The sequence below is a fragment of the Carassius auratus genome, chromosome 1 (genome assembly GCF_003368295.1).
Source record: "Carassius auratus strain Wakin chromosome 1, ASM336829v1, whole genome shotgun sequence".
NCBI classification, from domain to species: domain Eukaryota; kingdom Metazoa; phylum Chordata; class Actinopteri; order Cypriniformes; family Cyprinidae; genus Carassius; species Carassius auratus.
This window is the reverse complement of record NC_039243.1, coordinates 5,773,199-5,799,681: the sequence shown is the minus strand read 5'-3', so window position 1 is coordinate 5,799,681 and position 26,483 is coordinate 5,773,199. Positions and strand designations below refer to the sequence as shown.

General features: G+C 37.3%; 3 protein-coding genes across 4 annotated transcripts; 2 read left to right on the top strand and 1 right to left on the bottom strand.

The window, feature by feature from the left end:
* The first annotated feature begins 124 nt into the window (after positions 1 to 124).
* On the top strand, positions 125 to 8,572 carry LOC113044181 (polycystin-2-like). Of its 2 annotated transcripts, none has more exons than XM_026204024.1 (14): positions 125 to 1,300; positions 2,004 to 2,117; positions 2,503 to 2,636; positions 2,730 to 2,980; positions 3,068 to 3,292; positions 3,834 to 4,062; positions 4,181 to 4,351; positions 4,441 to 4,622; positions 5,327 to 5,447; positions 5,535 to 5,755; positions 5,852 to 5,969; positions 6,094 to 6,254; positions 6,365 to 6,512; positions 6,710 to 8,572. In XM_026204024.1, the coding sequence occupies exons 1-14, from the start codon at positions 898 to 900 to the stop codon at positions 6,935 to 6,937; spliced, it is 2,706 nt and encodes a 901-aa protein (XP_026059809.1). In that variant the 5' UTR covers positions 125 to 897; the 3' UTR covers positions 6,938 to 8,572. The 2 variants fall into 2 exon arrangements, with proteins under 2 accessions (XP_026059809.1, XP_026059723.1); XM_026203938.1 differs by having other exon boundaries at positions 127 to 1,300; positions 6,091 to 6,254.
* A 1,308-nt stretch (positions 8,573 to 9,880) lies between these two features.
* LOC113044126 (protein phosphatase 1K, mitochondrial-like) lies at positions 9,881 to 17,419 on the bottom strand. The gene is made up of 7 exons (XM_026203800.1): positions 17,265 to 17,419; positions 15,868 to 16,423; positions 14,917 to 15,017; positions 12,917 to 13,082; positions 12,687 to 12,831; positions 12,241 to 12,375; positions 9,881 to 11,581 (listed from the first exon to the last, which is right to left on the bottom strand). The coding sequence occupies exons 2-7, from the start codon at positions 16,305 to 16,307 to the stop codon at positions 11,450 to 11,452; spliced, it is 1,119 nt and encodes a 372-aa protein (XP_026059585.1). The 5' UTR covers positions 16,308 to 16,423; positions 17,265 to 17,419; the 3' UTR covers positions 9,881 to 11,449.
* Positions 17,420 to 17,710: 291 nt separating this feature from the next.
* Positions 17,711 to 26,121, top strand: LOC113043794 (probable E3 ubiquitin-protein ligase HERC4). The gene is made up of 24 exons (XM_026203428.1): positions 17,711 to 18,440; positions 18,584 to 18,698; positions 19,273 to 19,349; positions 19,457 to 19,678; positions 19,819 to 19,910; positions 20,000 to 20,130; positions 20,265 to 20,392; positions 20,494 to 20,564; positions 20,699 to 20,817; positions 21,038 to 21,097; positions 21,197 to 21,272; positions 21,475 to 21,661; positions 21,741 to 21,901; positions 21,983 to 22,057; positions 22,140 to 22,208; positions 22,323 to 22,391; positions 22,809 to 22,958; positions 23,047 to 23,187; positions 23,275 to 23,441; positions 23,535 to 23,601; positions 23,691 to 23,749; positions 25,077 to 25,260; positions 25,340 to 25,439; positions 25,539 to 26,121. The coding sequence occupies exons 1-24, from the start codon at positions 18,227 to 18,229 to the stop codon at positions 25,751 to 25,753; spliced, it is 2,949 nt and encodes a 982-aa protein (XP_026059213.1). The 5' UTR covers positions 17,711 to 18,226; the 3' UTR covers positions 25,754 to 26,121.
* Positions 26,122 to 26,483: the final 362 nt, after the last annotated feature.

The following is a 26,483-nucleotide window of genomic DNA, read 5'->3' as shown; positions in this document are numbered from 1 at the left end:
AAGAGACCCTAGTAGTCGCTACATCTTGCCTATACAGTTGCTTACAGTAGTACAGTTTTTTGGTTTGAAGTTTTGATTGGTTCATCGAACCGTCACACACTTCTCATCCAATCCTGGAGAGAATCTTGTTGCCTGGCAGCAAGAGTCGCAAACAACAACAACATAGTGTGTGAATTCGCGTAGTTTTAAAGCGATTAAAACAATTGTATAGTCACTTTAGACCTAATGATACAAATGTGCGGTCATTATTTTATAACTTTTTTTTTTTACCTATTTACAAATTAATTTAATGCTGTAAACCATTTACAAAATTACGTTTTTCATTTCTTATATTTTTATTGAGCGCACGTTTGAATGATTTTGTAAGTGTCAGTGAAGGTGGTGGACAGAAAGGCAGGAGCTGCATTAAATAAAGGCGATGGAGAGGTTTCCAGAGGTTGATGTCAGTGAAACTGGACTCCTCCAGACTGGAAACAACTGGGAAACAGAACAAGATGGCTGAGTGTGGACTGGAAAACTGTTTTTCTCCCCTCTCACAAAAGCTGGCAAAAGTGGCCCAGAGTTATTTTTGAGGAAAAACATGCAAGTATAACTTAAACTATTCTTAATTTTCAAAGCGTCTCTTCTTCCTGACAAATAACGTTACCTTTCTGTGGACTTTGTTGTGGTATGCATTTTTCACTCGGATTTTCTCGCATTTTTCTATTGCATAACGTCGTAAAAGTGGATTTCGAGTTTTTTTAAACTGAAACAATAACTATTCGATATCTTTGACTTGGTGGAAATCGAATTCGAGACTTTCTGAATCTTGTTGTGGCATCATTTTGCACTAGCTTCCGGCTAAAGAGCGACTGAAATGAAGATGTTTGATCATATCCAGTTACTGTAAATGACACGATGAGCTCCAGTCGCGTCCTTCCTCAAGCACCGCAGGCCCAGGCGGCATCTGCCCCTGCTGCCCCCGCATCCTCTCCGCCTTATGAAGGCATCGAAATGGAAAAAATGCATCATGAAGAAGTGGGCCTTGGAGTGCCCGATGAGAGCACCTCTCCACCCACCTCCAGCTCCCGACGGGCATGGAGCCGGGATAACCCAGGATTCGAACCGGAGGAAGGGATGATGGAAGCGGACTGGCCCCCGGCGAGCCCCGGCCGGCGGTCTGTATCCAAGGCGTCCAGCAGCGGCAGCGGACCCGGGAGCTTCTCTGGCGTCAGTGCGCAGATCAACAGAGGACTGTATCCAACACCACCAGCACAAGAACACCGCAGCTGTGGGAAGAGGATTCTGGAGAAAATGAGAGGTCAAATATGTAATCACATGTATTGAAAAACTTTAATTACCTTAGGAGGATGGGTCACACTTTCATAAAGATAACTTTATAAAGGGTCACAATACTGTCTTAAAGGGATTCTCCACCCCGAAATAATTTTTTTTGTTATTAATCACTTACCCCCGTTCCAAACCCGTAAAAGCTTTGTTCACAGTTTGAGATATTTTGGATGAAAATCGGGAGGCTCGTGACTGTCCCATAGACTGCCAATTAAGTTACACTGTCAAAGTCCAGAAAAGTATGAAAGACGTCATCAGAATAGTCCATCTGCCATCAGTAGTCATCAGCGAAGATCTTACGGGTTTGGAATGACGTGGGAGTAAGTGATTAATGACAACATTTTCATTTAGGGGTGGAGTATCCCTTTAAGTAACATTTAAATATGACAAGGTGTTTGGTTAATGTGTACTGTTTATAATTTGTTCCTTCTAACTAAACCCCCCAAAAACATGAATGTATGGTTATCAACTTTGATAATATTAATGTTCCTTGAGCAGCAAATGATCATTAGAATGATCGCGTGACACTGAAGACTGAAGTAATGATGCTGAAAATTCAGCTTTGCGTCACATTAAAAAATTAGAGTCAGAAAATGTAGTCTCAGATGACTAGGTAAACGTGTTTTTCGTGAATTGATGGAAAATGTATTTCTTCATTTCTTTGTCTGTTTCAGTGCTGTGGGACACTCGTCTTTTGGGTGAGAGCAACAGTAACAGAGAGATGTACCTGAAAACCGTCCTTCGAGAAATGATTACCTACATCCTCTTTCTGGTCACCCTCTGCATATGTAGGTTGAATATTGGTTGCATGCTTACATATGTTAATGGATACCATGTTACATTAAAAAATTTTTTTTTTAGTATTTAGAATCTGCTCTTGCTTTTATGCATTTCAGACTTTTCAGATTTTGTAACAACTTGCATTGCATATACAGTGTATAGTACATTTGATCAGTAAATGCATTCTTTGGGAACTGAACCCACGACATTGGCTTGCACCATGCTTTACAGCTTGAGCTACAGGAACACAAATAAATTCATCCATATTAAAAAATCACAACATTTTATATAATGAAAATGTAGGAGCATCTAACTGCTCTCCAATATGCTCTACCATCTACAGAAACAAAACATGTTATTCTGATTAAAACACATTATTGATATTTGTATTAGTAACCTATGGAATGGTGAGCTCCAACATGTACTACTACACCAAAGTCATGTCCCAACTCTTCCTGGATACACCACTGGCAAGCGGAGAACCCACGACCTTCAAGACCCTTTCAACCATGGAGGACTTCTGGAGAGTAATTATTCCACTGACTAATGCTCTTTTACAGTAGGAAACTGCTGATTAGTTCTTACTGCATTACAGACATTAATGAAAACATTATTCATAGTTCACAGAAGGCCCCTTTCTTGATGGCATGTACTGGGAGTTGTGGTACAACGGCAAGAGCCTGCCAGAAAACCAGAGTTTGATCTACTACGAGAACCTCCTGTTGGGTGTCCCACGTCTCCGGCAACTCAAAGTACACAATGAGTCCTGTTCTGTCCATGAGGACTTGCGGGATGAAGTTTACGACTGCTACAGTGTCTATTCTCCTTCCAATGAGGATAAGTCACCGTTCGGACCGAAAAATGGCACAGCGTATGTAAAATGACGAATATTTTGAATAATAAAAACAGTGGTTGATTGTTAGTCTTGAACAGGTCTATCATGCTGTTTATCTGTCAGGTGGAGATACTCAGAGGAGAGCAGTCTGGGTGAGAGCAGCTACTGGGGTCAGGTGTCGACTTATGGTGGTGGAGGTTACTACCAGGACCTGTCACGCACTCGAGAGAAGTCAGCCAGTCAACTGCAGGAGTTAAAAAACAACCTCTGGTTGGATCGGGGCACTAGAGCAGTGTTCCTGGACTTCTCCATCTACAATGGCAATGTTAACCTGTTTTGTATTGTCAGGTAATGGACTGAATGTGTGTTGTAAGCGCACAGGACTCACTGCTCATTTTGGATTGTTACAATTAAAAATTATTGTATACTAAACCAAGATTCCCAATTATTATTATTATTATTTTTTTTTTCAATTAATTCTGCCCAAACCATTACCATACAGACTCCATTTTTTGTAAAGTTTATTTACGTAAAAGAAAGAAAGAAATTTACGGTTAAAGTTTGAAGATTATCCAATAGTAGTTAAGGTTGATGGTCATGATGGACTGCATACTGAATTGTGATTGTTGTCTTGTTAGCATTTGTTCAAATTTAATATATATAATTATATATATAATTAACATGTAAATAACTATATTAAAATGGCAGATGTTCCACATAGGTCTGGGGCTGGGCAAGTGCGTCAAATACGTTAATAATTTTTTTTTTATTACCAGCCCTAGTTATTTTATGCAATAAAATATAGCAAAGTTTAGCATCCATGCTTTACTTTTCTTGACTCTGTATGCAACCTTGCCTCAAAGATCTGTCACTCACTGCTTTGTTGTAGGTTGCTGGTGGAGTTTCCAGCCACAGGGGGCGCTATGACCTCCTGGCAGTTCCAGACGGTGCGTCTCATCCGATATGTGTCTAGCTGGGACTACTTTGTGGGGATGTGTGAGGTGGCCTTCTGCCTCTTTGTGCTGTATTACCTGGTGGAAGAAGTTCTAGAGATCCGCCTGCATCGTTTGCGTTACTTCAAGAGCCTGTGGAACTGCTTGGATGTTCTCATTGTTGCAGTAGGTCAAAGTGCTTAATGATAGATTATGAGACACTGCATATGTATGCTTTACTCCAGCCAATGTCATTTGAGCATGACGCATTGGTCTTTGCTCATCTTGTTCATCGTCGTCACAGCTCAGCGTTCCAGCCATCATTATGAACATCTGCAGAACTTCAGCGGTCAGTCACAGACTTCACTTCCTGCTGGAGAACCACAACACATACCCCAACTTTGAGCCGCTTGCTCGCCTTCAGGTTCACTTCAACAACCTGGCTGCCATCATTGTCTTCCTCTCATGGGTGAAGGTGAGGTCTTATCTCAACGTTTGACTTGCAAAAATGATTTTTTGTTGTTGTCGCTTAATCAAAATACAACCATCTTGCTTTTCCCACAGCTTTTTAAGTTTATTAATTTCAATAAGACCATGAATCAGCTGTCCACCACCATGTCACGCTGTGCCAAGGACCTGATGGGCTTCTCTATCATGTTTTTCATCGTGTTCCTGGCCTACGCTCAGCTGGCGTATTTAGTGTTTGGAACTCAAGTTAACGACTTCAGCACCTTTCAGGCCTGCATGTGAGTTTTGGAAGCAATAACCAAGAATATACTTAGAATATGGTATTATATAAATAATAATATACAGTAATACACAAAACATAACAATTAGTTGTCAGCTAATTAGAAAAAAATCAATACAAGATCATGAAATTAAACTATTTTCTATCTTTTTTTTAAATGTATGTTATAGATGTTATTGTGTATGATTCACCCATGTATATGTTTAATTTGTACTTTTTTTTAATGAAAATGTAATTTAATTACAATCCCTGCCTTACATTTGTTTCTGATAATTCGGATGCTGGAACAGAGAAGAAAATTTGAAATGTGCATGTCACTTTTCTTTTTGTAATAGTCCTTTTTTTTTCTTTTAGAAAGAATATTTGTTTTTAACTATTCATTTCATTATAAAACAGTAAATTTATTTGGTTAGTTACTTTTAAAGGGACAGTCCACCCAAAATGAAAATGTGGTCATCATTTACTCACCTTCAAGCTGTTTGTGTTGAAAAAGTACTATGGAAGTCAGTGGGGACAAGCAACTGTTTGATTACCCACATTCTTCAAAATATCTGCTTTTGTGTTCAACAAAAGAAAGAAAGTCATACAGGTTTAGAACAGCAAATTATATTTGGGTGACCTGTCCCTTTAAGACATTTTGTTTTGAAAATATTGTAATACTTTATGAATATTATTAACTTTGGTGGTTTCCATCGCTCACAGTTTCACACAGTTCCGGATCATTCTTGGAGATTTTGACTTCTCAGAAATCGAGGAGGCCGACAGCGTGCTGGGGCCGATTTACTTCACCACCTTTGTGTTCTTCATCTTCATGATTTTACTGGTACACACTAGAGAAACATAACATAAATTACTTGAAATAAATGTTACATAAAAACTTTTTTAACTTTAAGCTTTTTGTTTTGTTCAGAATGTGTTCTTGGCCATCATCAATGATACTTACTCTGAGGTGAAAGCTGACATGGCCCAGCAGAGGTCAGAGATGGAATTCACAGACCTCATCAAGAAGGGCTATAACTGGGCGATGGTCAAACTCAAGCTGAGGAAGACCTCCATCAATGACATCCCAGACAGTTTACACCAGGCTGCAGGCAAACTCAGCTTTGATGAGCTCCGACAAGACCTCAGAGGGTGAGAACCATTTAACCCCACTGTATGATACAATTAAACCCCTTACAGACGCATCTTAACTGTCAGTGTAAACTGTTTTACATGATTTGTGCACAGAAAGGGCCATTCGGATGCTGAGATTGAAGCCATTTTTGCCAAGTATGACCTTGATGGAGATCAGGAACTGACTGAACACGAGCACCAGCAAATGAGAGATGACTTGGAGAAAGAGAGAGTGAGTGGAAAAACATATGCTTGCATAATTAGTTTAGCTTTTGCATTTGTATGTCAAATAAAGAAGCAAATCTCTGAATCACACTGGAGCGGATGCTTAGTATCTCTTGAACACTCGCCAGGAGGACTTGGATCTGGAGCACAGTTCGCTGCCCAGGCCAGTGAGTGGGCGGAGCTTCTCTCGTAGCCAGGATGACTCGGAGGAGGATGACGATGAGGACAGTGGACACAGCTCTCATCGCCGTGGCAGCAGCTCAGGAGGCGTGTCATACGAGGAGTTCCAAGGGTAAACATCACCTGTCACTCAACATCCTTTAGCTAGCGTTACGTTTGCATAATATATTGAATGTTAGAGCGCTAAATGAAAAGTATGTTGTGCTTGATGTGGCCCTTCAGGCTCGTGCGTCGAGTGGACCGCATGGAGCACTCCATCGGCAGCATCGTTTCAAAGATTGATGCCGTTATCATGAAGTTAGAGGTCATGGAGAGAGCCAAGATGAAGAGGAGGGATGTGCTTGGACGGATCCTGAATGGAGTCATGGAGGTGATGATACAAATGTTAAACCTTACGCCAAATTTGAAACAAAACCTAGTGAAAACCACACAAAAATATTTGGTGAAATAGATGTAAAATGCTTTTGAGAATCAGCATTAAGTAATTTTTCATGTTCAGTTGTTGATTAGAGTAAAACATTTTAGAATCTGTCACTTCCATTGAGAAATACAATCTCATGCTCTCAGGATGAGAGGTTGGGCCGGGATCCAGAGCTGCAACGAGAGCAAATGGACCGGCTGGTGAGAGAAGAACTGGAGCGTTGGGAGTCTGATGACACCATGGCACAGGTGAGCCACCGTCAGGCCACTCCCATCATCCCATCTGCTCAGCTCCACCCACGCAGTGCCCGCTCATCCTCCTCGCTGTCCAATGAGGGCCCGGATGGTACGGCCAGTGGGGCTGCCCATGTGTGAAGGGTTTTGATTGCAAAAACATCCCTACAGATCATGAAGTCCACAATTTGCTCTCCAGTGCCACGTTTGGTGCAGTGCACTGGGCAAAACATACTTAAACGTCTTAAAGAACCACCTCAAAGCCACAGCAGTAGAGTTAAATAGTCCTGCAAAAAAGCTATTCATTTGGATTTCTTTATATTAAAGTTAAATGGGGCTTTATAATGCAAAAATTAAGATAAATGGTTTTTATGCGACCAGGAAGTTCTAAAACAGTTTCACTATTAATGAAAATACATTTTTGAGGATATAAAGGGAATTCAATTTTAAGGTCAGTCAGTGGCCGCTTAGCTTTGGTTTGCTTGTATTAACTAGGTACAATTAAATGCATTTTCAAATTGAGGTACATTTAGCTTTTTTCCAGCAATCTTAGCTATGATCACTTCTATTCAGTATATTATTTCTCATTCACTGCATGCAATGGTCCATTTTCATTAAATTACTAATAACATCTAACCAAAAAATTCAAGTAAATTCTATGTGAACCTGATGGTCACTAAAATCAACTCGCCAGCAGCTGGTTAGAAGAAGCCAATGCAAAAATGGCTAAGAACATGTGTTTATCACGTTTGTTCATATGTTTATATTTTATATCCGATTTTTTGTACTGTATCTTGCTATAATTGAATGCACTGCTTACGGTTTGGTTGAAATCCAGTATACTTAGACCCCAATATGACCCACAGTATTAAAGTCATCAGTATTGAAGAAACCAGTTGGAAAGCTTACACTAATTAATGTAATGAAGGAAATAATATTCAACAAGGATCAGTATCTTTATAAATATACGTGTGTGTGTATATATATATATATATATATATATATATATATATATATATATATATATATATATATATACATATATATATATATATATATATATATATATATATATATGATGGAACAGAAGAAATGTATGAAAACAGCTATTCAAAAAACAGAAGTATAAAGCATCTTTGATATGAAAAGTAAACAATTAAAATTCTCAAACAATGAAGGTGCTCACACAATGCTTTGTTAATGAGCTTTTGTGAGATTTTCACTCCGTTTATAGTTTGCTTTGCATATTTTGCAGTTCACATCTCATTTTAAGTGTGGCATGTTTTGTTAAACATATATACTTACATTTCCTTTTTATATAATTATGATTCCTAAATCATTTTGATACTTTTTTTATTTTTAAACAAACTTCAATTTGGAGTGCATCTGATTTCATGGGAAACCCATGTGTATTTGTCTCAAGGTAGGATTTGCAAAGCTTTTCATAATTCCCTAAATGTAAAGTGTAGAATTTCTGCACAACTAGCATCAACAAACTGCTGAAATAATGGTTTGCAAAGAATTTGTAGAAATATACGGTCAAACAGGTTATGTTATGTTGTTATGTTATGTTGGGTCGCTCAAACAAATCAGTGTTTGGTGCTGCTAGAGAAGTAGAAATTACACACTTTTTCCTGAAAACTTAATAAAAATGTTAAAAACTGTCTTTTTCATTTGTGCAATTACCTTTGTAACTTTGTATGGTACTCTGTAATTGGCAGAATGTTATTTACAGTTTAATATAACAATCAAAATAAAAAATAACATCTACTCAAACTCATTATGTGCTGATTATTTGGCTTGATCCCATTTATAATACGCTCCAGCAAAGCCACTGTGAGATCTGTACAATAAAGGGATATGACGTAGTTTTCAGCAAAGTTCTAGCTTTTATCCGTGGTTTCAGCACCAGGCCTGTGAGTGGAAGAACAACGAAAGAGAGATTTAACTTGATTATGGAGTCATTTCAGTAAACGTAACATAACATAACCTTATCATGTAGGATCTCTTACTTATATTATGATATGATAGGTTTGAATAGAATAAGAAAGAAAGGGCCTTACATCCTTACTGTAAAGGACAAAATGATATTGTATGAGCAGAATGTATGGGCATTCAGAAAGCGAACTCAAATCAAAACACTTATGAGAACTTATGAATGAATCTGAGCTTGATGTAAGCCATGATGAGAAAAATCTAAGTCAGGACTGTAAGTGCTATGTGGTTGTGCCAGAAAGCCCAGGATGAGTAATTGATGCCTTGGAAGGTCAGATGCTGTTCTCCTGTGCACCTGTAAAATATAATGTATAAGTTTACATGAAAAATAATCGTTGTATATACACACTTCCATTCAAGTATCTGGGGTATGTAAAATATTTTACAGCTTCCACAAGAATTAAAAGCTTATATATAAACACACATTGGTATTAAAACATATATACAAATGAGGTATTGAAATATTAAATCAGTGAAAAGTTAACTTACCTGTTTTGAACGCCGCTCTAGTCAGTGAGTAGTGTGAAAGTCCTCTCCATATGTATTTTTGTATTTTTATATTCCAGTAACCCTTATATTGCTATGTAATGTATATTGCTGTTTCCTTTGAACTATTTGTGAAATCTATGAACAATTTCTACATCAAAATAACAAAATCTACACTAAATGCTTTTCAATGTATGTGCAAAACCAACAAAAAACGTTAGTGTTGCACTAAAATAAATATTGCACAACCTTCAATTTACAGTATTAATACAACAAAGATGCTTACCCTCCTCACGCTGTTGCAGTGACCACTAGACGTCTGGGGTTTATGCTCTTCAGTTGGAGACAAAACACAAATTTGGGCAAAGGCGTCAGTTTTTAAACCTCCACTGAACATTCTCCTGTATTACATTCGCTAGACAGCTAGACATTTTTTTTTTTAACTTAAGATTATACACCTAGTCAAATATATGCTTTTAGTTGTAGGTTAATAATAAAAGAAAAATAAATTGAGACAACACTTTTGATGGCCCCTTGGATTTCATAAATATTAGATTTGATTAAATTAAATTTGATTTGATTCAATTAAATAGGCAACAATAATTCGTGTTTATCCAACAGAGATGTTTCTGGTGAAACTTTATTTCCAGCTGCATTACATTTCACAATATCTGCATATCAATAAAGCAAAGTTAGGTCCATGTGTAGAGCAGGAAACACTTGCAGTTGTTTTAAAGATTGTTCTAGGCAAGATCCACAAACAGAAGTATTAACACTGAATAGAATACATTCTGACAGAAACATAATAACTGAAGAACAGTACATATGGAGATAAAAGACCACTGTCATACTGAATGTGCTTTTGAACTTTAAAGAGGAAGACATTAAAGGCAAAAGGCTGTTAAAAGTCTAAAATGATAGGAAATGCTGAATGAGAATGACAAGAGTGTTCAAATCAATTCAGGAAACAGCATCAGAATATGAACAGATCCACCGAACAGAGATGCTGACTTGATGAGGACACATGTGTATGGCTCTACAAATAAAAAAAAATCATTGGAAATCAAAGCCTTCCCGATCAAAAGCTTTAGGTTTTAAAGTTATAGCAGAAAGTCTGCAATTACAACAATCATGTCAGCGAATGAATGAATGAATGAAACTCACTTCTCTGCTGTAACTAAACGTACTTGAATATAACATACAATCGCATATACCATAGAATTAACTGTCCATCATATACATTATATAAATAACATAAATCACAAATCTGGACTTTGCTCTATGCATTGTCTAGAACTGTACATTCAAAAGAAATTGTCTAATAACACTAAACAAGCACAAGTCACAGTTTAAAACTTACGTTATGAACCTAAAGATTAGTTCCTTACCAGAACGACTCAAGCATGTCAGAAAACAACACGTTTATGGAAAAGGCACAGAAAAATCATCAATTCATTTGCAAATGTTGCTCAAAGTTGGGCCGTGAATTCCCTTTAGTAGGAACATTTCTTAGAGTAGCTTTGAAATTGCTGGTGGTTAAGCTGGAATAAAACATGAACATTCACATTTTGAACAGGAGACAAAGTTATACAAATATGTGCTTCAACAAGGAATAGAAGTCCACAATTTAGTATACATAGTATGTAAAGTGGTCTAACTCTGTAAATATGGGCTTCTGAATGTGCACAGCCATCAGACAAAGCCTGTATAGACCACTGAAATGTGCTTCAGCGTGTCGTTTCACATTCAAAGACTACAGTTATGAGGATTACAAAAATAACAGAACCTCTCAAAATCTGAAAGTGCTTAAAATTCCTCTTCTGAAAATGAAATGGGATTATACGGTAGGGAGAACAGTTGTGGATTCCACTATAGCGCATTATTTTAAAATATAGTATCTGCAAAAGTGAAAACCAAAACTGAGGTAACCAAATGAAGGTAAGGAGCTAAAAGACAAGGACAAACTCGAACCTCAGGGGAACTTCAACTCCATTGGTTCAGAAATGAACAATGCTTGTTGAGTCAATATCAACTCCACAGTAAATGTGGGTTCTGGCTGTAATGGTCTTTTTTTGAGGTGATCCTCACAGGAGAATATTGCACATTGGTAAATTCACACACGGGAGCTACTTCTGTGTTTCAGTTAAACCATCATGGTCTTATTATTTCTGCTTAGGCCCATCGGCCACTGGAGACGAAACTGCGACTGAAGGAGAAGCTCACGTCAGAGCTTTTGTGTTTGCCCCAAGCACCGAACGGCACCACAATGATAGTGCTGTTGTCTTCAGCTCCGTATTGAAGAGCCTGAGAGGGACAGAGAGAGTTCAACAAGGAAAAGAACCAATGAAGTTATAATGCAAATCTTATGCTTGTTTAAACCTGCCACACACACAACAAAGACAAGAATCAAATGAAGCTGCATGAGTAGTTTCATATCAGAGTATAGTTGATTTTGCTGGACATTCAAAAAAGGGTTCAGAAATCCAAAGTTTTTATTTTATTTTGTGTCCTTTTTGTAAACAATTAAATGGATCGACACTTTACAAATGAAAGGTTCTTCATCTCATTTGATTAATTCCTTTTTTATTTGGAACTGATACAAACTAAAAGACAAAAGGCATCTTCTGAATAAATGGTGTAAAATTAGCCTTCATTTGAGCCCTTTATTACCCCTTTTCCACCAGCATCAACCGGGTGCTAGCTCAGAGCCAGAGTTATTGGTTCAACTGGCGAGCCTTCTAAGAACTGCTTTGCCTTTCAAAAGTAAAGGCCCCTGATGCTTTACACTGCTCCTGATTCAGAGCTGGTGCTTTGGGTGTCGAAAGACAAAGAACCGATTTGAAACTAGGCTCTGGCTCAGAACCAGCAGTCAGACTGCCTTGGTGGAAAAGAGATACATGTTTCTCATAAAGGGCTGAAAATATACTACAAAATAATGGTGGAAGTTGGATTATATGAGTCACCTGCTCAGATATGCGTTGTGCGGCCTCTTTAGGATCGTTACATTGGTTAATGATGTCACAGATCTCTTGACTGTTCATGATGAAGTTGATGCCATCAGTGGTGAGAGCCAGAAAGGAGTCATGGACGTGATGCAACTGACAATACAGGTAGACTTAAATCAATACAACTTAAATTAAAATATAATTTAGTACAATATTGAATAAATATTTATGTTACATTGAAAAATGTATTACAATTATTTATTTCTAAATAAAATAATATATATATATTTTTTTTTATTATATTTAAAAATGTTGACTCAAAAGTACTCAAAGTAAAATTATGTGTTTTTGAATAAATTCAGTAGTCAGTAATTTACGTAATAAACAACATAGTAATATGAATTTATATTACGGGGAAAACATTCTGAATATGTGAAAGTGAATTTCAAAGAAAAAGCTCTCACTGAAATTCTCTTAGTCTCTGGTTCTGCAATGACTCCTGACGTCTTGAGGTCGAAATCTCCAATGCTGCGTGTCATGGCCAGTCTGCCATTGACGTGCGGTTGACCAAAACTATTCCATGAAATAAAACCTCCTGTCTTGCGTATCCTTCAGAAACAAACACATGGTTTTCAAAAGACATGCACTCACAGTGTCTCAATCTGCTTGGACCTGTTAGGCTAACTGTCTGTACCTCTCTTTTTCATCCTTTCTCTCAGGCGTGTGATCCACAGTGAGATTGAGGGGTTTGCCTTTGCGGCACAGCATGGCTCTGCTGTCCCCCACGCTGCCCACCACCAGCTCGATCCCATCTCTGAGCAGTGCCACTGTGGCCGTCGTCCCTGCACTCAACAGAGAGGCTGTAACACACCAGAGAGCGAGACAGAAGGGTTAGTTTGTGATACGGTCACAGAAACAGTAAGACACGCAATACAGAGTTTGCATCTGTTACAGCACAATCACACATTGAAATTAAACAGCTATTTACTCTTAGTCCTGAGATGTGCATGCAATTCTAGTGTGCTACACTACACCATACTGTGCATATTTATGAGATATGTACACATTGTTTTGGTAATCAAGCATTTGATAAAAACAAATGTAAACTGAAACAAAAAAGAGGGAGATTCCAAAAGAGATGATGTACTAGAGCGGTCAAGGCAAGCAGGTAGCACTGTGCCTTTCTGACTATCTAAAACACATAGGACACATGTTAGAAAAATGTACACCACTGTGTAGGAAATACTTTATGCTTAGCATTAAAAAAGCATTAAACAGCATTCTTTTAAGAGGCAAATCTCTTTTAGCAAATAGCATTTCTTCACTAAAAAAATGACTCCCACAGTAAAGTTCTTGTGCTTTTCTCTGTCATCAACTAGCATTATCCATACACAAAAAAATACAAATAAATTTAACACAATGACTAATCAATCACTTTCCAGCAACCAACACATGTGAAGAAGGCAGAGCACAGTTAAGAGAGATGAAGAGAAAGACAGAAAAGAAAGAAAGAGAGAAAGGTCAGGAACCTTCCAAAAGTCCACGCAGGGACCCGCTGGAGCAATCTAACCCTCCGGCCTCCATAAAGGTACCGCAGAGCTGCAGCTCTTATAGGGGTAAGCTGGGTCCACGGCTGTTGTAAATAACACGCACACACACAGGGCAAGATTGGACATGTCACGCAGCAGGCCACACAAGTGGGCCACACACTACATGAATATGATGAACCTGGCACAAGTCTATTTATTCTATCACAACAGCATTTAAAACCCTTATCAACACAGATGAATCTGAAAGTAACTTTTAAAAACTATGTGTAATTATCATATATTAACAGCGGGATTTAATAGTCCTCTTGGATACTATAAGGTGATGCTATTCCAAATAATTCCTGATGCATCAATTTTTCAGCAACCGAGTTGGGTACAAATCTTTACTATATTAAAATGGCTTAGCTTATTGGCTAAATGTCTGTTAAGGGTGACAGAAATGGAATAAATGAGTATAATAACTTAAAGGTTTAACTTAAGTAAAGTTTGTTAATATATATTAGTGTGTCATTTTTCAGCCCTAAAATACAAATTTTTTTTTTTTTTTTTTGAAAACATAAACAACTAATTCCCATTTTCAATTGACAAGGTTTCTGCGTGCCACAGCACAGATATTTGACTACGTTGTTACGTCAATTGTCCAGTTGCGAGCAGAGAAAAGGAGCAAACACTTTCACTAAAAGGTTAATTTTGATAACACACTTGTTGTTATTTCAAATTTGTTTAGCAAGTACTTTTTAGGAAAACCATTTAGGATATTTTTTATAAGAACAGCAGATACCGAGAACTTATAACATTTCCCTACATTTAAATGATAAAAAACACATAAAAAGTAAAAACTGGCAGATACTTATATTTATTGTAATGAAAGGCTTTTTAATCATTTAAATTCTAAGAATATCTTTACATCTAGGAATATTTTTTTAACCCACCTCTAGTATACAACACAATAAAGTGCTATATTATATATTTATATATATATATATATATATATATTCTAAATTGTCATGTTCTGCTCACAAATGTCCATTTAGCTCTGTTACCTGATGCATCAAAACAATACTTAGAAATGAAGACTCTAAAACAACAGCTGAGAATCTGTGCATGCTTTAAAACAAAAATAAATCAGTGAAATAAAACCTACCATCTGCACTGAAGTGAAGATGCCTTGCTAACGCTTTGTCCACCTCAAGAAATGCTTTGGTTAAAACTAATTCCAAGTTATCCTCCTCCTCAGTAATATCTCTGAAACACAAGTAAAAACGTCCATAATCAACAGTTAGTTATTCTGAAGTGCCCCAGGTCCTGATTCAGAGGCCCATCATGGTTTAGAAGCACAGTCCATGTTTCGAGTACAATCATGAGCATCTGTTGTATATGGAACACCTTACATATTCTTTACAAAACTGGTCAAAAGTGATTGAAAAACAAAATGCACACCAACTTATTAAATATTTCACCCAAAAAATAAACTTTAATGTAAACGTACTTACTTTCAGCCCATCCTAGGTATAGAGTTTGTTTTTTCATCTGAACAGAATTTAGCAATACATCAATTGCTCACCAATGGATCCTCTGGAGTGAATAGGTGCCATCAGAATGTGAGTTCAAACAGCTGATAAAACATCACAATAATCCACAAGTAATCCACATGACTCCAGTCCATGCATTAACATCTTATGAAGAATAAAGCTGCGTGTTTACATCAAGACATCATTAACTTCAAACCTTCAAGCCTCCAGCTAAAATGAGAACATAATATTGTTTTACCCAGTTGAAAATGGTCTCTTCTGAATCAGGAGAGAAATATGTCAGTGGATTTTGATGTGAGAGGACAATGGATTTGATTCACCTTTCACTTTTTCCTCACAAAGCTTTTCGCTTCACAAGACATCAATTGATAGATTGGAGTCATCCAGTGGAATCCTCTGCAGAGGACCAACTAGTGAGCAAATGTTGTCATCCTGAATTTCTCCAAATCTGTTCTAGTGAAGAAAGAAACTCATCTCCATCTTGAATGGCCTGAGGGCGTGTACATTTTCAGCAAAAAAATTTTTGGGGGGCAAACTATTGTTTTAGAACCAACGATCCTTACTTAATATGCTTCTCCATGTTTTTGTGGCAGAAATCAGCAGCCTCTGCACCTCCATGCCCATCAAACACTGCAAAGTACATGATGTTGTCCGTCATCTGCGATAGCTGATAGCGGTCTTCGTTCACCTTCCGCTGGCCAATCTGTGAAGCGCAGCCCACCTTGGACAGGCTAACTTTGGGAATAGGTTTACCATATCGGATGCTCGACGGAAGCAAGATGGGCTCATCAATTCGGCTGTCCCAGTTCCCAAAGGAGTCCCAGGTAGTTGGACGACCACTGCTGTCTGGATCAAAGCGAGAGTTGCTGCACCGAGGAGATGATGGAGTGTGTAGAGCCCTTCTCGGGTCTTCTTGGTGGATGCCGGTTATGCCAAGGACAGCTTTGCAGCAGACACGGGATCTACTGAATGTGGCATATCGCATGAGAAGAGCCACTGACATACTCCGTGGCAGGATACAACACTTAGTGAACAAATGGCCCTTAAATACGCTTCAGAAATCAGTGCAGAATGCAGGTAAGTGGTTGCTGTCAATATTCTGTCTTGACCAGGAGTTCTCTGAAAAACAAGTAAAAAAAATAGATAAATAAGAATAATGACTTGACCCAAGGCTTGTTAATCCCTAGATGTTCATACTATGTGTCAGGAAGCACCTAGCTTTTAGCTGTCTCTCAAAAGGTAACTAGATGCCTCCACAGATTGCACGTTTTAGTCGCCTATGACTTCCAAAAATAGTTACCCAAGTAGTCAGCTCATTAGGTTTTAAAGCATAACCTTAACTTTGAAAACTAGCTTACAGCCACTCCCATATATATACACACATGTCTAATAAATGCTACCTAGGTAGTCAGCTCGTAAGCCTATAAGACAGTCTTTGTTTAAAAACTGAACAGCATGTTTACTGCAAAACAAGTCCCAAATGGAGTTTGTTTTAAAACGCCATACACGTTGTGCCCCGCCCCCTATTTAATTCATAGATTATGAACACATTACTTGCAAAAACAAAACATTAATACAATCATTTAAAAGAGGAATAACCCCAAATGTAGACAGATGGTCGAAGAATCAACCAGTTAAATATGAATAACGTTAGAGGTTAACTTAACGTTAAATAAACATGACGCAACCTTCCGCTTATATAACAACATGCTGGCAAAACCTTCAATCCACTCGTTATTCAAATTCTAAACAAAAAAATCAACACACAAAAAAGCTGAAATATATATAAATTATACAATAAGTGTATTACTGATTGTAAACATTAATCACAACAAACAAAATGGAGATGGACCTTTGAGCTGTGCCTCTCGGCGCTCGCGTGCTACTAGCAAACGGATAAATTACCCTTACAGCAGAACGCGAATATTGTACAATTACTAGTCTTTTGTTTGCTACTTACCTTTATGATAACAATGCGATATGGTATGTCCTTGTTTAAACTGAGGGGTTAATGTATACGTAATATCAAACAGTGGGTAATTTCTTCTCAATGTCGTTTTAGGCTTAGCTACGCCAACAACACATGAGCCAATCAGATCCCTCCGTTTCGTCGGTGCGGTTCAATCAGTTGATTGGCCAGACTATTATGATTGACATGGGTTTAAACCAATGATTTAGGAGAAGTTGTAGAAGGCGTTCTAAACTTATAGCCTTTATAAAATGTTTCTAAAATTTTATGTCACAGGTTTCCATCCAACGTTGCGAATTTAACAAAATTGGAATATCGCACAAAACATTTGCGTACAAGCTCCGTTTACCATCCAACGAGTCAAAGAAAACAAAACCGTCACTTCCTGATAAACTGTCACTATAATGTTACATCACTAACAAAGGAGAAGCTACTGAATATAATAATATATGACTTGCACATCAGAACGAGCAGAAGAAACACAATGAAAGCGGTTATGTTGCTTTTGGAGGTGGATGCTGCTCTTCGTCGTTTAACAGTTCTGGGAGGCAATACAGAAATGACGACAGACATAGCTCCAGCAAATGACAATATAAAAACATTTCAGGTGCTGTGGAATGAGATAGGCCCGCTGGTTTAGTCAGGATTTGCCGTCCCATAGCGCAAAGTCACATGACTTTTTAAAGTATTTTGTCGAAAAAAAAATTTCCATTCTCATTTTCGCATACGTCAAAAATCCAAAAATCCCCTCAAGCGAGCATAACAACAACCAGTAGAAGATATGATACCAAACGCTTTCATTTTGTGGGAACTGGGAAGTCGAATGAGTATCGTTTAGGCTGAAACCAGCATTTCCTTCTTAACTTTCGTGTTTGCTTTCAGTTTGTTATGAGTGTGTTCGTCAGTCCGGGGAAGCAGAGAGACAGCTGGAGTCTGTTCCGTCAGCTGGCGTCATGTTGTGTTATTGGGGAGCGCAGATCAGAGAGGGTTTGGGACTGGAACAGCAGGACAAAGTCAAACATGGTAATTGTGGAATACGGTCCATGTGTCCGAAAACAAAAGTTCAGGACATGTCAGCTGGACGGAGTTTTGTTGGATTCGTCCGGGATGGGAAGGTCTCGGTTCTGAGATTGCGCAGTGAAGAAGATAATCATGATGGAAAACTAAGTATGACACACTAGATTACACTTTGTCTTCATTAAAAAGTTATAAATGTAAGATAAAGGTCACATATTTATATTTGAGATGATCTACTGTATGTTAATTAATGACATCATAATTAACTGATGAAAATATTGTATTTATTCCAGAGCACCTGCAGCTAAAGAATGACAGAATCAGACTGATCGTCTGTGGAGGAGATGGTGCCGTTCTTCTTGCTTATGGAGGAAATGTTCTCATCATGGACAAATCTACTGTGTGCAGGTTAAATTACATTAGCCTATAAATTACTGTGTGTGTGTGTGTGTGTGTGTGTGTGTGTGTGTGTGTGTGTGTGTGTGTGTGTGTGTGACCATGGACCACAAAACCAGTCATAGGGGTACATTTTTAGAAACTGAAATTTATACATAACTTAAAAGCTGAATAAATAAGCTTTCCATTGATGTATGGTTTGTTAGGATATGACAATATTTGGCCAAAATACAACAATTTGAAAATCTGGAATCTGAGGGGGCAAAACAATTGAAATATTGAGAAAATCACCTTTACATTTCTCCAAATGAAGTTCTTAGCAATGCATATTAGTAATCAAAAATGAAGTTTTGATATATTTACAGTAGGAAATTTGCTAAATATCTACATGGAACAAGATCTTTACTTAATGTGCTAATGCTTTTTGCCATAAAAGAAAAATCAATATCATTTTGACCCATACAATGTATTTTTGGCTATTGCTACAAATATACCCCAGTGACTTAAGACTGGTTTTGTGGTATATACCGTATATAGATAGATAGGTAGATAGATAGATAAATGACAGATTTTCTTGTCTCTGCAGGCCTCTCAAAGGTCTGGATAACAGGCAGGTGATTCAGATCGCATGTGGAGACCATCATTCAATGGCACTAACCCACGGTATTAAAAACTATTACATCTAACATCTTGCTTTCATATTTTGACATCTCATGATTGATAATAAACTGACATCTGAGTGTAGATATTCAGTTCTGTTGCTCTTTCAGATGGTCATGTGTTCGTATGGGGTGATAACTCTCACGGTCAGCTGGGTTTAGAGAAAGATCATCCCGGCTCTCCGTCTGCTCAACATGTTAAGAGTCTGAGTGGGGTCCCGCTGGCTCAGATCAGCGCTGGAGGAGACCACAGCTTTGGGTTGTCTCTCTCTGGAGTCGTGTTTGGATGGGGAAAGAACTCTGCTGGACAGCTGGGCCTCGGAGACACTACAGGTCTTATTATTTTAATTTGTAAAAATTAAATATAAATAGTAAGTACATATAAAATTGTGCAACACTGTGTCATATCTATGTCAAAGCATGAATATGATGTATTTGTAAGTGACAGATGTACTGTTTTTATACTACCACAGACAGACACGTCCCAACGGTTGTAAAGAGTCTTAACCAGAAGAAAACTGTGTCCATCTCATGTGGAGGGGAACACACCGCCACTTTATCGAAGGTACTATGGTCATAATATATTATATTTTATGCTGTATCTAACATAAAAGCAAGCTGGACAGAAAATGTAGTAAATAGTTAGTGTTTCAGGGTGGTACAGTATTCACATTTGGATCAGGAGTTTCTGGTCAGCTTGGGCACAAATCATTCAGAGATGAACATCATCCGCGGGTGGTTGCTGAACTGTGGGGATCTGAAGTGTCACAGGTCACATGTGGGAGGTAAAGACCGTTCATAAGATTTATTAGCAATCAGCATTTCAGATAAGTAGTGGATTCCTTTCCTCACATGATTAACATGTCTGATTTATAAGTTCTGCTCAGTAATTAGGCATTTGATTATTTTTTGCATAAAGACATCACACTCTCGTATCAGTCGCATCGTCAAAGCGGATCTACTCATTTGGATGTTGGATGCAAGGGAAGTTGGGAAATTGCAAAATGATCAAGAAGTCTGTGCCTTTCCCTGTGGATCTGTCAACTCGTAATTAAAATCATTTTATAGCAATAGGCTATTTTGTTATGAATATTTTTGATAGTCATGATGATGCTCAGAGATCTAAATTAAGTATTTGTTGCACACAGAATGTAATCATGAATATACGATTGAAAAACTCATAGCTGGGGAGAATCATTCCTTCGCTTTGTCTTTCAAAGTAAGACATGGCAGTTTTCATTAACTATTCATTTCATTAACTATTACAAACTATTCATTTCAATAGTTTAACATTATTGCTGCATTGGGATTAATTATGTTATTATTATTATTATTATTATTTATTTTTTGTAGGTACTTGGAAATAAGTCTGCAAAGTCTAAACCCAATCCTATCAGAGAGGTTTTGACATTAAATGACAGAATGATTGACCGCTGGGTGTCTGACAGAGACTCATGGGCAGCAATAAAGAAGTGAGTTACATAGAATGAGCTTCTGTTTTAATTTGGGTTTTATGTCCATGTCTCCCTTAAAAAAAATCATTATATAAATATTATACATATTGTCAAAGTTTTTGTCAGTACATGCCTTTGGGGATTAAGCAAACATATTTGACTATCTTTCTAAACTTACTAATGTTATGTGGCCTGTAATTTTTTGTATGGTAAGGTAATGCATGGTTTATGTTTACAGGGAAATAAAAAAAGTGTTTTCCTCTACTGCCTGTTTGAATGGAAGTTTTCTCAAAGCAAGGTAACTCAGAAATACATAGATAATGTCTAGCAATTTTTGAGCCCAAAATCAATCAGCTGAAATCATCACAAATATGTATGTAAACTTTTGTTTTTGTAGTCGTGATGAACATGATTTTGAGCTGGCTGAAAAGGCTTTTTCAAAGTTATTAGAGAATGAAAAGGTGACATCAAAGGTAATAACAAATCCAAAATATTCAGTTTGTTTAACATTAAGGATGCAAATAAATTTAATATGACTTAAAGGTGCTGAAAGGGGTTTTCTATCATCTGTGTGGTGTATGTTAACTTTTTTTGTTTACTTTCACAAACTAAAGAACAAGTTAAAATGATTTAAACTGTACTCAACCTGAAATTCCTTATACTTGTATATCTCAGGTAGTGGAGGTGGTTCAACAGATGCTGCAATCTTTGAATCCCAATCCATTTGGTGAGGAATCACTAAGACTTTACATCCTCCTGCCTGAGCTCATCAGACGTCTCCAGAAACAGCAACGAACTGAACTCACTGAAGCGCTGGCCTCCAAAATTCTTGAGCTGAAACCCGCCGTTCGCAAGGTTTTAGGTAAAGCTGTAAGACTTTTCAGCCTTTGTGTTTTTGACCTTGTTTTATTTGTCTAAATATTTTTATATTGTGTTCTCAGAGAAGTACTGGTCCAAACTGCCGGATGATTGTCTCAAAAGCCTGGTCAAGTTATTTCGCAAACCATCTGCTGAGATGATTGGCCAGGTTTCTCGTGGAGAAATGAATCAGGATACACATCACTTGGAGAACTTCATGCAGATCCTTCAGATGATCTATCAGGTGCCTTTTTAAGCATTAGATCAAATATGTAATTGAACCTATAATTATAATTATATATTTTTTTTATACTTTGTTGTGAAGGTCTGCTGCAGTGCCAACAGAGACTTCACAAACAGGGATTTCATCATTCATGAGATCAATGATCTACTAGATACGGTAAAAACCATAGCAATAGAGAATACATTTTTCTTTCAGGAAAACCAAAATACAAGAAAATTCTCTTTTTCTGCATCAATAGCTGCAAGCCACCATGGAAGACCTGGACGGGTTTGATTACTATGAAACCGATTTGAAAAACTACTACATTGTGGGTATTGAAGGCTTCTAATATGATTCATATGAATATTTGCATAAACGTTTTATGTTCTTTGTCCAATAACTATAAAAAATCCTATATTACTCCCATGTATCTTTCTTTCAGGGAATTATTAAAATATTGTTCAAGTTCCCTTTTGCGGCTGACACTGAATCTAAATGGAGAATGTTTCGTGTAAGTGACAAACATGAGGATGCACTCATTCATACATATGCCATGCTAATCTGAGGGTACATTTACAAGACAGTGACGTATTAAAAACGGAGACGTTTGTCCTTGGTGTTTTTGAAAGCTTCATGTACAGACAAAATTGGTAAAACAATTGCCGTTCACACAAATCTAAGAGAGCGGAGGAAAAAAAATGCTGTATTATGCATGCCATGCCAGTAGTTGGTGATGTCACTTTGTAAAGAAACACTATGCACATGTAAACACGTGCATGATGTCAGAGTTTTCACATATTAAACAGTTTCCGTTTTCAGGCCCCCAAAATGCTGTTGTTGTATTAATTAATAAAAAGTTTTCCATTTTTTCAAACACCCTGCGAATGTAAATGCAAATAACCAGCTAACAATATTGTACTTTTTTAAGTACTTGCGGGATGAATGGATACAGAGAAGTCAAGACAGATTCATACTGAATGACGATGTCAGCACGTTGAGCATAAACAGAGAATCAGTGTTGACCGACACACTTGAGTATCTCAGACAAGGCACCCACTCATTTTCTAACGAATTGAAGGTAAATAGAAAATTGAAAAGCTGACCATTTGAAACACACAGGCCTTGTGTTGTGAAACATTTAACCTTTATGAAACTCTCCTGTACAGGTGGTGTTCGTTGGGGAGAATGGAATAGATATGAGAGGTTTATCAGCAGAATTTTTCTCCCTCCTTTTCCAGTCTCTTCTGAAATGGGAGAAGAAGGTGCTGGAAGTCCACGAGAGTTCACTGGTTTGGTTCAATCCTGATGTAAGCTCTTCACCAAACATTCCTGTTTCCTGCTCACGTGGTGTCCCTCATATATCAAGATGTGCTATGATGCTTGTGTCTTTTCAGGGCATGCAAGATGATAGTGATTTTTACTATCTTGGTGTCATCTGCGGAATGGCACTCTACAACCATCATCATATAAACCTTGACTTCCCGCTGGCCTTGTACAAGAAACTTCTCCAGCTGAGTCCCACTCTGAATGATCTGGAGGAGCTGTCTCCTGTGGAGGCCAGGTAAACAGTTAAAGACTACAAGACATTCGATTTTATACATATCTTTACAGAGCAGGTCATATCCATAACTGTATTTTAAAAATCTCACATTAGAAGTCTGAAAAGCCTTCTTGAGGAGGATGAGGACGAGGTATTGGAAATGCTCTCTTTGGATTTCATGGTAATACCGTTTCTATATGGTTCTTGTGTATTAGTGTACAAAGCTGTTATTTTAAAACGTACATTAGTGATGCTCTTTACCTCTTTCAGGTCAAAGGGCAGGAGCTCATTCCAAATGGAAATCAAATTCTAGTGACCAAATCTAATAGGTAGAAACTGTTTGCTCTACCTTTGTAATTGACTATCTATCTATCTGTCTGTCTGTCTGTCTGTCTGTCTCAACTCTTCAAACTCTTAACAATATCTTTGAATCTTTCAAACAAGCTGGTCTTGATAAAATGTTCCCTTTTCTAAATGTCCTTGTGATGTTATACAGTTTTTCAAAGTTGCTTTGGTACATTTCTCAGATCTGAATTAAAATTCTCAAAATTACTTGTAGATGATGTGGAGGTTGAACATGTGCACATCATAAAAGCAATTTCTCCTACTTTTGAACAAATTGCGGATGCTTCTGTACATTCATGCAATGTATTATATACAATTGTCTGCCGTTTACTACATTATCAGTTGTTTATATCGTGTTGGTCAAAATATTGTATTTTATACTAGTTCTCTGTTGAATAGTTTTACACCCAAAACACCTAGGCAATAGTTAATTGCTTAAGCCAATCAATGCAAAATGGTTGAGCTAGTTGTCATAATCTGTTAGTCATATTTGTCATTAGACTGGCGCTTAGAAAAAATTACAAAATGTGCCAGTGAATCTTGAATTTTACTAATGAAGGGGAATGTCAAACGTTAGGTCAACCAGAGATCAACCAGTTCTCTAAAAGGGTAGGTGAAGGGGTAAGGAGGCACACAAAGGAGTAGAAGAGGCTGAGGATGTAGCCACGTTTCCGATGAAAAAAGTACCTCTATAGTGGACCTTGATATTAATCATAAGCTTGGTTGAAAGATGCAGACAGAAATGGGGAGAATAACTGTGTCCTTAATCATTCAAACACTTGTTCACAGTAGATGTATGTAATGTAGTCAAACACTGTGCACCGTACAATAATACTGTATACTAACTGTAATGCTTCATATTACAGTAGTACACTTGCATTTTACATTATAAAGTAAATATACTTTATATAGATACATAAATATACAAAGTGAGAGATTTTCAGTGGGAACAAAACATTTTGATTAATGTTGTTACATTATTTATGTAGATTTATATAGTTGATATAGTAAATATTTGTAAATAAAAACCCAATGAGAGCTTCATTCTTCCATTGTGTGTCTCTGTTTGTATGAATTGTTTTGAGAAATGCATATCCTGGTTAGGAATCAAAAAGTCTAAAAATGTACTAAAGTGACTGAGAAAAACTGTTATATACTTCAATGAATTATCCATTACTTCTGAATGGATATTACATGAAAAGACAACATATAACAAGGTATTTAGCCTATAGGTGCTGTAGATGTTTCCTGTTTTGCAGTGCTAGATTTCTTTATCTATTATAGCAATTTTTTTTTTTTTTTTTTTTGCAGATGGAATTATGTGGATTTGTATGTCGACACTGTTTTCAACAAATCAGTGAAGAATCAGTTTGAGCATTTTTCAAGAGGTTTCTTTAAGGGGTGCCCGCTCGATTTCTGGAAAATGTTCCACCCCGAGGAACTCAAGCAGCTTCTCCAGGGTTCACCTAAATACGAGTGGAAGGAGCTTCAGCAGGTAAAAGCGTTCAAGAAACTTACCAATTTGTAACATTTTAAACGTTTTATAGTACCTGATTTTTTCTGCTTCATCTTAGTGTGCTTCCTATGAAAATTGTTCAGCCTCTGAGGAGCTCATCAAGAACTTCTGGACTGTTTTCTTTGAGTTCACAGAGGAGAACAAGAGGAAGCTTCTGAGTAAGCGTTGTCTTGAACATCTTGATGCATCTACGTCACATACACATTAAGGTAATGTTATTATTAACTCACATCTTCACATTATTTATTTTTCTCTAGCTTTCTTGTATGGAACGGACCGTGTCCCTGAGGGAGGTTTCTCACAGCGCTCTATGAAGATTTCACAGTTAAACTGTCCTGATCCAGAAGACCGACTGCCAGTGGCCCAGACCTGTTTCGGCAGATTAATTCTTCCAAAATACAGCGATATCAACACACTCCGGGACAAGCTAATGCACGCAATCAGCTTTTGTGAGGTTTTTGGACGAGGGTGAAGTTCCCTCCAGGTTCCCAACCCCAAAATATAAGCTATGCAGTCACAGATTTGCCATGTAGATGCAACACAGATCTCTTTCATTGGGAACAAAACCTTTTGATTAATGTTGTTACATTATTTATGTAGATTTATATAGTTGATATAGTAAATACTTGTAAATAAAAACACGAGAGCTTTATTCTTTTTTCCCCTATATTATAACATATATTTTGGTATGCAATCTCAAAACCTTAATCTTTTTCCTGTTATTCTGTGTTTAAAAAGACATTCTCCTAATTACTTCTCGTATTATCTATCTTTTAAATTACATCTATCATAAGTCATGGAATAAAAAAGGCAACAGAACTGGAAAAAGTGTTTGTACCAAGTCATTATTTTGATTTTATTTGAAGAATGGATGAGACAAAATTCAAACTCAACTTCACAATTGTTATCCAACATGATGAAGTCTTACAAGCAGGCGTTTTTATGATACATACAATTGCAGTTTTTATCCAGACGTCAAACTTTACCAGTTTTCAGTGGCGCTCCTTCACTCTGTTCTTCTTCTTCTTCTTCTTTTAGAGTTTAACTGGCGGTTGGCAAACCAACTTAAGGTGCATTTACCGCCATCTACCAGACAGGAGTGTGGTCGTCGAGAATAGTCAGAGGGAATTATTCACCTATGCGCATACTTATTATATAAATATGTACATATTAAATACGGTAGAACAACCCCGTATTCCTTC